The sequence below is a fragment of the Tachysurus fulvidraco genome, chromosome 12 (genome assembly GCF_022655615.1).
Source record: "Tachysurus fulvidraco isolate hzauxx_2018 chromosome 12, HZAU_PFXX_2.0, whole genome shotgun sequence".
Taxonomy (NCBI): Eukaryota; Metazoa; Chordata; class Actinopteri; order Siluriformes; family Bagridae; genus Tachysurus; species Tachysurus fulvidraco.
In genome coordinates this window covers 26,733,200-26,744,720 of record NC_062529.1, presented here as the reverse complement: position 1 = coordinate 26,744,720, position 11,521 = coordinate 26,733,200, and the positions used below count along the sequence as shown (strand labels likewise).

General features: G+C 43.1%; 1 protein-coding gene across 1 annotated transcript in view; it reads right to left on the bottom strand.

The window, feature by feature from the left end:
- Positions 1 to 11,521, bottom strand: part of LOC125145977 — a 63,473-nt gene that overhangs the window by 49,111 nt on the left and 2,841 nt on the right. Inside the window, exons 3-5 of the mRNA XM_047821141.1 lie at positions 11,080 to 11,205; positions 10,475 to 10,708; positions 10,087 to 10,133 (exon numbers count right to left, since the gene is read on the bottom strand). Of these exons, the coding sequence (XP_047677097.1) occupies positions 10,087 to 10,133; positions 10,475 to 10,708; positions 11,080 to 11,205 (407 nt within the window). The remainder of the gene's footprint in view (positions 1 to 10,086; positions 10,134 to 10,474; positions 10,709 to 11,079; positions 11,206 to 11,521) is intronic.

Below are 11,521 nucleotides of genomic sequence, written 5' to 3'. Positions count from 1 at the left end.
GTATAATACATGTGTGTGTATAATACATGTGTGTGTGTATAATACATGTGTGTGTATAATACATGTGTGTGTGTATAATACATGTGTGTGTATAATACATGTGTGTGTGTATAATACATGTGTGTGTGTATAATACATGTGTGTGTATAATACATGTGTGTGTATAATACATGTGTGTGTGTATAATACATGTGTGTGCATAATACATGTGTGTGCATAATACATGTGTGTGCATAATACATGTGTGTGTATAATACATGTGTGTGTATAATACATGTGTGTAAAGGCACCTTTCAGGACAGTGTGTGTGTATAATACATGTGTGTGTATAATACATGTGTGTGTATAATACATGTGTGTGTATAATACATGTGTGTGTGTATAATACATGTGTGTGTATAATACATGTGTGTGTATAATACATGTGTGTGTATAATACGTGTGTGTATAATACATGTGTGTGTATAATACGTGTGTGTGTGCATAATACGTGTGTGTGTGTATAATACATGTGTGTGTGTATAATACATGTGTGTGTATAATACATGTGTGTGTATAATACATGTGTGTGTATAATACATGTGTGTGTATAATACATGTGTGTGTGTATAATACATGTGTGTGTATAATACATGTGTGTGTATAATACATGTGTGTGTGTATAATACATGTGTGTGTATAATACATGTGTGTGCATAATACATGTGTGTGTATAATACATGTGTGTGTGTATAATACATGTGTGTGTGTATAATACATGTGTGTGTATAATACATGTGTGTGTGTATAATACATGTGTGTGTGTATAATACATGTGTGTGTGTATAATACATGTGTGTGTATAATACATGTGTGTGTGTATAATACATGTGTGTGTGTATAATACATGTGTGTGTATAATACATGTGTGTGTGTATAATACATGTGTGTGTATAATACATGTGTGTGTGTATAATACATGTGTGTGTATAATACATGTGTGTGTGTATAATACATGTGTGTGTATAATACATGTGTGTGCATAATACATGTGTGTGCATAATACATGTGTGTGCATAATACATGTGTGTGCATAATACATGTGTGTGCATAATACATGTGTGTGTATAATAAATGTGTGTGTATAATACATGTGTGTGTATAATACATGTGTGTAAAGGCACCTTTCAGGACAGTGTGTGTGTATAATACATGTGTGTGTATAATACATGTGTGTAAAGGCACCTTTCAGGACAGTGTGTGTGTATAATACATGTGTGTGTATAATACATGTGTGTGTATAATACATGTGTGTAAAGGCACCTTTCAGGACAGTGTGTGTGTATAATACATGTGTGTGTGTATAATACATGTGTGTGTGTATAATACATGTGTGTGTGTATAATACATGTGTGTGTATAATACATGTGTGTGCATAATACATGTGTGTGTATAATACATGTGTGTGTGTATAATACATGTGTGTGTGTATAATACATGTGTGTGTGTATAATACATGTGTGTGTATAATACATGTGTGTGTGTATAATACATGTGTGTATAATACATGTGTGTGTATAATACATGTGTGTGTATAATACATGTGTGTGTGTATAATACATGTGTGTGTATAATACATGTGTGTGTGTATAATACATGTGTGTGTATAATACATGTGTGTGTATAATACATGTGTGTGTATAATACATGTGTGTGTATAATACATGTGTGTGTGTATAATACATGTGTGTGTATAATACATGTGTGTGTATAATACGTGTGTGCATAATACATGTGTGTGTGTATAATACATGTGTGTGCATATAATACATGTGTGTGTATAATACGTGTGTGTGTGTATAATACATGTGTGTGTATAATACATGTGTGTGTATAATACATGTGTGTGTATAATACGTGTGTGTGTGCATAATACGTGTGTGTGTGTATAATACATGTGTGTGTGTATAATACATGTGTGTGCATAATACATGTGTGTATAATACATGTGTGTGTGTATAATACATGTGTGTGTATAATACATGTGTGTGTATAATACATGTGTGTGTATAATACATGTGTGTGTGTATAATACATGTGTGTGTGTATAATACATGTGTGTGTATAATACATGTGTGTGTGTATAATACATGTGTGTGTGTATAATACATGTGTGTGTATAATACATGTGTGTGTGTATAATACATGTGTGTGCATAATACATGTGTGTGCATAATACATGTGTGTGCATAATACATGTGTGTGCATAATACATGTGTGTGTATAATACATGTGTGTAAAGGCACCTTTCAGGACAGTGTGTGTGTATAATACATGTGTGTGTATAATACATGTGTGTGTATAATACATGTGTGTAAAGGCACCTTTCAGGACAGTGTGTGTGTATAATACATGTGTGTGTATAATACATGTGTGTGTATAATACATGTGTGTAAAGGCACCTTTCAGGACAGTGTGTGTGTATAATACATGTGTGTGCATAATACATGTGTGTGCATAATACATGTGTGTGTATAATACATGTGTGTGTATAATACATGTGTGTGTATAATACATGTGTGTAAAGGCACCTTTCAGGACAGTGTGTGTGTATAATACATGTGTGTGTATAATACAGGTGTGTGTATAATACATGTGTGTAAAGGCACCTTTCAGGACAGTGTGTGTGTATAATACATGTGTGTGTGTATAATACAGGTGTGTGTATAATACATGTGTGTGTATAATACATGTGTGTGTGTATAATACATGTGTGTGTGTATAATACATGTGTGTGTGTATAATACATGTGTGTGTGTATAATACATGTGTGTGTGTATAATACATGTGTGTGTGTATAATACATGTGTGTGCATAATACATGTGTGTGCATAATACATGTGTGTGTATAATACAGGTGTGTGTATAATACATGTGTGTGTGTATAATACATGTGTGTGTATAATACAGGTGTGTGTATAATACATGTGTGTGTGTATAATACATGTGTGTGTGTATAATACATGTGTGTGTATAATACAGGTGTGTAAAGGCACATTTCAGGACAGTGTGTGTGAGGTACAGTACAGTTGTGTAGTGATGATACATCTATACAACAAACTGTCAGACATCACAAATGAGGAGACACAGTGCAAGTTCTGTTTCACACCCAGGGTAAGGGGAAGTGTTGAGCTCTGATGGCACCACACACACACACTCACACACTCACCCACCCACCCACCCACTCACTCACCCACCCACTCACTCACCCACCCACTCACTCACACACTCACCCACTCACTCACCCACCCACTCACTCACCCACCCACCCACCCACCCACTCACCCACTCACCCACCCACCCACTCACACTCACACACCCACCCACTCACTCACTCACACACTCACCCACCCACTCACCCACTCACTCACCCACCCACCCCACCCCACTCACTCACCCACCCACCCACTCACTCACACTCACTCACTCACTCACTCACTCACTCACTCACTCACTCACTCACTCACACACACACACAGACACACACACACACAGACACACACACACACAGACACACACACACACCGACACACAGACACTCACTCACACACACTCAGTTAAAGTTTATACCAGTGGGCCTGAACACACTGCTAAAGCTTCACTGGAGAACCCAATGTGTGTGAGATTAGACATTAATAGAGAAGTAATAATAAAACACACAACGTTATAAAGCCCTTTATTACACACTGTGTCATGGTGTAACTGTGTAATGTACTACAGGAGATCAGGACAGATCTCAGGTCACTGACTGATTAATAAATCTCCCTCGTTCATCACTGATACAGGATCAGCTCAGGACCCAAAGTCTGTTTACAGCTCAGTGTAACTTTACCAGTGTTGAGGGACACATGCCTCTGTCTGATTTCACATCATCATGTTTATCCTTACACACACACACACACACACACACACACACACACACACACACACACACACACACACACACATACACACACATACACACACATACACACACATACACACCTGTTTATTAGCCATTCGTGTCATTATTCAATCTAACTTTTCATTATCATAACACACAATTATTTTTATAAAACAGAACACACTTCAGACAACTCACAAAGAGACTCTTAAGCTCTATGTGTGAGTGTGTGTGAGTGTGTTTGAGTGTGTGTGTGTGTGTGTGTGTGTGTGTCTCATGTACACTCCTCACAGTAGAGGTCTTCACAAGTCCACTTAGGTCCGAAAACACGAGGTCCGACCCGAGTCCCGAGCGGGTTCGGGTCTAAAAGTTCCCGTGTACCTCAGACAGGGTCAGTATAATAATAGCAGCATCGGGTCTCAGGTAGTTTAAAATAAATGTGTTTTTACCGAACGGACCTGAGACGACCCGAACTACTGTATCTGGTGACATCGTGTGACTGGCGGTGAGCTAATTTTCATTGAAACAGACCTGTCAATCAATTCTGAATCCACACGGTAGCGGTTACTTTAGTGTAGAGTTACGCAACATTCAGTCAATCGGGTAAAAAAAATTGCCTTGGGGTCGGACTCGGGTCTAATTTTTTCGTGTTTATATATGTATGTGTGTTATATATGTGTATGTTATATATGTGTATGTTATCTATGTATGTTATCTATGTATGTTATCTATGTATGTTATATATGTATGCACGTCGGGTTCGGGTAAAAAGTGACTCGGGTCCCTTTGGGTCGGGTGCATTTCTTTAGACCCCAGAAGACCTCTACCTCACAGGTCCAGCATCATTCTATGGTCTGTCACTTTATACATAAAAATCTCTTGTTATGATCACTGTAAGGTCAAAGGTCAACCAGTGTATAACTATTAGAAGTGTGTGTGTTGGTAATTATTGGAATTGAGATGATTCACTGCAGATCACTGGGCAGATGAAAACATCACGTTAATGAATCCATCTGACAGAGTCACAGCGCTGAGCCATTAGTGAGGAACACAGCGGCATTTCATTTAGCAAACAGCAGAATCTGAGTGAAGGGATGAAGCGAGGGAGAAATGGAGAGATAAAAGGAGAGAGTGAAGCGAGTGAGACTCCTCCTGCATGGTAATTAAGCTGGCTGTCGTTAAGCTGCCTTTGTGTTTGATTCTGGCTGCTGTTTCTGTCTTTACTGCAAGGACAGTAACACAATTACTCTGCTTCCATTCACACAAAGACACAAAACAGCGTCCTGCCCTGAAGCGCTGCCATCAATCTGCAAAGTGAACGCAGAGAGAGAAACTTAATTGCATTGGCTAATTAGGCGAGCGATAGAACTGAGTTCCTGGGAAGGAGGAGAGCGAGGGAGCAGAGGAAGACTGCAGGAACATGCTATTCACAGCTAAAAGAGGAAACTCTGTGTGTGTGTGTGTGTGTGTGTGTGTGTGTGTGTGTGTGTGTGTGTGTGTACAATACAAGACTCTGAGAGGACTGCCAAGAACTAAAAGCTAATCAGCTAACAGCCATTAAACAACTCTCATCATATTTATACTGTATTCATCAAATCATCTGAGAAGAGCCTGACCTCCAACTCAAAGAACACAGCCTAAGTTTTGAAGACCAGAAAATGGGCTGACTTCCTAAGAGCGAGACAGTGTCCCGAGTCTGCCTTTAGTCAGAAGAGACACAATCTGCAGACATTAAACCCCACAGGAGCAGAGCGTCGGCTGAGAGAAGAGTCAGAGCTCGAAACCCCACACATGTAGAGGACAGGAAACAGGAGCGTCTCCAGACTTCAGCTTCTGTGCAGTAAAAATGCACTCAGACTCTGAAGCCGTTTTTTTTGGACTCTCTCTCTCTCTCTCTCTCTCTCTCTCTCTCTTTCTCTCTCTCTCTATAACTCTTTATTTCTTTCTCTCAGTCCATCTCTCAGTGCTGGCAGTAAACTCTGTGTCCTTGGCAAAGTGTCTGCCGCTTCCTGGAAGCCTCGGAATTAATTAATGCACCTTTATAAGTGGACAGGAGTTCTAACAGCACTTTGTCACTTACTCTAAATGTGTGTGTGTGTGTGTGTGTGTGTGTGTGTGTGTGTGTGTGAGAGAGAGAAAGGGATTGTTACTAACACTATGAGATATTATCAATGACATTTAAATGGACATGGATCCTGAATCATCATCTCACATCCTCCATCATTACTGAGAGAATGAGGGACACAATCACAACAGCAGATAATCACTACACACTACAACACACTACCACGACACAGTGAAGGAGGCATGGCCTGTGTACCAGTCAGTAAAGGAGGCGTGGCCTGTGTACCGGTCAGTAAAGGAGGCGTGGCCAGTGTACCAGTCAGTAAAGGAGGCGTGGCCTGTGTACCAGTCAGTAAAGCAGGCGTGGCCTGTGTACCAGTCAGTAAAGCAGGCGTGGCCTGTGTACCAGTCAGTAAAGGAGGCGTGGCCTGTGTACCAGTCAGTAAAGGAGGCGTGGCCTGTGTACCAGTCAGTAAAGGAGGCGTGACCAGTGTACCAGTCAGTAAAGGGGGCGTGGCCTGTGTACCAGTCAGTAAAGGGGGCGTGGCCTGTGTACCAGTCAGTAAAGGGGGCGTGGCCTGTGTACCATTCAATGTCAGTGAAGGAGGCATGGCACGTGTACCAGTCAGTGAAGGAGGCGTGGCCTGTATACCGGTCAGTAAAGGAGGCGGGGCCTGTATACCAGTCAGTAAAGGAGGCATGGCCTGTGTACCATTCAATGTCAGTAAAGGAGGTGTGGCCTGTGTGCCAGTCAGTAAAGGAAGCGTGGCCTGTGTGCCAGTCAGTAAAGGGGGCGTGGCCTGTGTGCCAGTCAGTAAAGGAGGCGTGGCCTGTGTGCCAGTCAGTAAAGGAGGCGTGGCCTGTGTACCAGTCAGTAAAGGAGGCATGGCCTGTGTGCCAGTCAGTAAAGGAGGCGTGGCCAGTGTACCAGTCAGTGAAGGAGGCGTGGCCTGTGTACCATTCAATGTCAGTGAAGGAGGCGTGGCCTGTGTACCATTCAATGTCAATAAAGGAGGCATGGCCTGTGTGCCAGTCAGTAAAGGAGGCGTGGCCTGTGTGCCAGTCAGTAAAGGAGGCGTGGCCTGTGTGCCAGTCAGTAAAGGAGGCATGGACTGTGTGCCAGTCAGTAAAGGAGGCATGGCAAGTGTACCAGTCAGTGAAGGAGGCGTGGCCTGTGTACCAGTCAGTGAAGGAGGCTGGGCTGTGTACCAGTCAGTGAAGGAGGCGTGGCCTGTGTACCAGTCAGTGAAGGAGGCGTGGCCTGTGTACCAGTCAAGATCAGTGATGGAGGTGTGGCCTGTGTACCAGGTAGTCCTAGTGATGGAGGTGTGGCCTGTGTACCAGTCAGTGAAGGAGGCGTTGCCTGTGTACCAGTCAGTGAAGGAGGCGTGGCCTGTGTACCAGACAATATCAGTGAAGAAGGCGGGGCCTGTGTACCAGTCAGTGTGTGTGTGTTTTAACTCTCTTTATTTGAATATATATATCTTCTAAAAGTAGGTTCCTGACTTTTGTGTATCTGTTTAAGTCCCTTTGTTCTAGAGTAGTGAATTGTGTTCTGTTCTATACCATTGTTTATATTCTAGTGTTGGTCTTTGTTGTTGTCTCAGCTGATTAATCAGGAGGAGTTTCAGTCTCCCTTAAGGTGTGTATTATGGGCATATATACTGTAGTACTGATATATTCGACCACACCGTATTTTTAATCTCACTCAGACAGGACCCACCCACTTTTACCGTCTCTATTCAGCGCAGGACCCACCCACTTTTACCGTCTCTATTCAGCGCAGGACCCACCCACTTTTACCGTCTCTATTCAGCGCAGGACCCACCCACTTTTACCGTCTCTATTCAGCGCAGGACCCACCCACTTTTACCGTCTCTATTCAGCGCAGGACCCACCCACTTTTACCATCTCTATTCAGCGCAGGACCCACCCACTTTTACCGTCTCTATTCAGCGCAGGACCCACCCACTTTTACCATCTCTATTCAGCGCAGGACCCACCCACTTTTACCGTCTCTATTCAGCGCAGGACCCACCCACTTTTACCGTCTCTATTCAGCGCAGGACCCACCCACTTTTACCGTCTCTATTCAGCGCAGGACCCACCCACTTTTACCGTCTCTATTCAGCGCAGGACCCACCCACTTTTACCGTCTCTATTCAGCGCAGGACCCACCCACTTTTACCGTCTCTATTCAGCGCATAATGTCTTTTTTTTATTACTTTTCAGAGCGCCGCCAGTCGAATCCATTCTGCTTGAGGAATTCCCTAATAAATTAAACTCCATTCCGTGTTTTACCTACAGCATTGACCACGCTGCTGCTTCCTGATATCCATGGGCGTGGGAACCATTGTGTGTGTGGGACAGGACACGCCCACTTTGTATTTACTTCCGACGCCCATGATTAATGTAATGAGCAGCAAACATCTCTGACAGTGCTTGGTGACTTCAACCTCCCCTCTGACGAGCTTCAATCTTCTTCCCTCCTGACTCTTCGACTCCCCACTACACGTCTCTGATCATCACCTGGTATCCTTCACCATCACTCTCCTTATCCTACCTAAAACTACCCCTTACCCCCTCACTCTTACCCACCACAACCTCCACTCTGTCTCCCCTTTTTCTGTACCTTCTGGCACTCTTTCTTCTCTTCCTGATCCTGTCTTCTTCTTCACTACACTGCCCTTCATTACCACCATCATCAATAGATCCATAGCATCTGGTCAGGTACCAACTACTTTCAAGAGAGCAAGGTTTATTCCCATCCATCAGACATCAGTAACTACAGACCGGTATCACTTCTCTCATTTCTTTCAAAAATTCTTGAACACATTGTCTATAATCACCTGTCTGTCTATCTCTCACAGAACAACCTCCAAGACCCCAACAGTCTGGCTTTAAAGCAGCTCACTCTACAGAGACAGCCCTTTTGGATGTCTCTGAGAAGCTACATACTGCTAGATCAGACAAACTGTCATCCATCCTTATCCTCCTCCACCTTTCAGCAGCGTTTGATACGGTCAACCACAAGACTCTCTTATCCTTGTCTTGGGATTTGCGGATCAGCTTGGGAATGGTTTGCCTCCTACCTGGAAGGACGCTCATATCAGGTAACATGGAGGAGAGTGACATCTGCTCCACACAGACTCTCCACTGGTGTCCCACAGGGCTCAGTACTTGGTCCTCTTCTTTTCTCCTTGTATACTCACTCTCTTGGTGAAGTTATTTCCTCACATGGGTTCTCTTACCACTGCTATGCTGATGATACACAACTTATCTTCTCTTTCCCACCCTCAGATGCCACAGCTTCTGACCGGATCTCAGCATGTCTGGCAGAAATTTCATCATGGATGACTGCTCATCAGTTAAAGCTCAATCCTAGCAAAACTGAACTGCTGATCATCAGGTGATTCATCCCCAGGTCATGATCTTGTTATATCCTTGCACAACGATCTGATCTCCCCTTCAGCCACAGCTCACACCCTTGGGGTAACCATGGACCATCAACTGTCCTTTTCCTCTCATGTCCCTAATGTGACTCGCTCATGTCGGTTTCTTCTCTACAACATTAGAAGGATTCGGACATTTCTGTCCACAGACTGCCACAACTAAGAAACAAACTAACTAACAAAGCCACAACCAGACCATCTCCCTCTTACCCCAAAGCCCTCATCACTCCTCACACTGCACCTCACACCCTCAGATCTACAGCACTGCCCCACTATTCCCACCATCTCTCAGGGTAAGAGGGACGTTTACTACAAGACTCTGTTCTGTTCTGCACCGAGGTGGTGGGATGAACACACACACACTCTGTGAGTCACCGGATATCTTCAGACTTATTCATGAAACACATCCTCTAGCACGTCTTTACCTGTTTGTTGTTTGTATATTAAAAAAACCCAAAAAGAGACAAAAACCTTTAAACAGAGTTTTAGTCTCGTGGTATCTGACGTCTGTAACCCTGTGAACCAGAGGGATGTGTGCAGTAACAGTGACGTATGCACTTTAGTACGTCGCTCTGGATAAGGGCGCACACACACACACACACACACACACACACACACACACACACACACACACACACAAAAACACACACATTCACTCACCTCAATAACTCTGCAGTCAAAATCTTCGTATGTTTCTAAAAAACAAAAAAAAAAAAAAACACAACATCACAACACAATTTTATAAATAATTTGGACTTGACATTCAAACACCAATCTGTCCTGACATTTTTATTTTTTATATAAACTTGTGGGTGATTTTGAGAATTTCTGGGGGGAAAAAAGGTGGGACACACACACACACACACACACTTGCGCTCGCACACACACACACTTGCCCTCGCACACACACACACTTGCCCTCGCACACACACACACTTGCCCTCGCACACACACACACACTTGCCCTCGCACGCACACGCACGCACACACACACACACACACACACACACACGCGCCCTCGCACACACACACACACCTCCGTTCGGGCCTGGGTCTGGGTGTCCAAGACTGATTCCTCCCCAGCAGTTTCCTGACCAGCCCCTCTCTCTCTTTATCTTCATCTTCCTCTTCCTGTCCCACTCATCCCTTTGACGCTCAAGCTCCGCCCTCAACTCCTGCTGCTCCACCTCTCCTCGTTTAGAGAACGACTGGATGGTTCCAGCTTTAATTATAGGAACATTCAGACCTGGCCAGAGGAAGCCATCACGACCTGTAAGATTAAGAGGAGGAGAAGAAGCATAAAGAACAAAGATTATTTACTGATTCATTCAGTTATGTTTGATTCAGTCATTTAAATGATTCACTGATTTATGAATTGATTCATCTTCAGTATACATTTTGGGCAGACCAGTAAAACAGAACCAAATATGTTAGTCAGAAATGTGTATGTGTATATGTGTGTGTATATGTATGTGTGTGTGTGTGTGTGTGTGTGTGTGTGTGTGTGTATGTGTGTGTATATGTGTGTGTGTTTATGTGTGTGTATGTGTGTGTATATGTGTGTGTATATATGTGTGTGTGTGTGTGTGTGTATATATGTGTGTGTGTGTGTGTGTGTGTGTCTGTGAGTGTGTGTGTTACCCTCTCCGATATTCTGTCCTCGATTCAAATCTTTCTTCAGTTTTCGTTTGGTTCTTTTCCCTCTTCCTTTCCTGGATCCGGCGCCGCTCTCGGCTAACACACCACGCCACAGCTCATCTGCAGTCACTGACACACACACACACACACACACAGTTTTAAAACACAGACAATTCTGAAATTCTCTTCATCATTTGTTAATTTCTTGCAAATATTGGCAGAGCGTGCACACACACACACACACACACACACACACACACACACACACACACACACACCACTCAAATGGCAGAGTTGAAAATCATGTAGATGTAATCAGTCACAAAACTGTCACTGTGTTGTCTTTGTGTGTGTGTGTGTGTGTGTGTGTGTGTGTGTGTGTGTGTGTGTGTGTGTGTGTGTGTGTGTCTGCAGTAGGACAGAGGACTCATTTTATGTTGTTGAA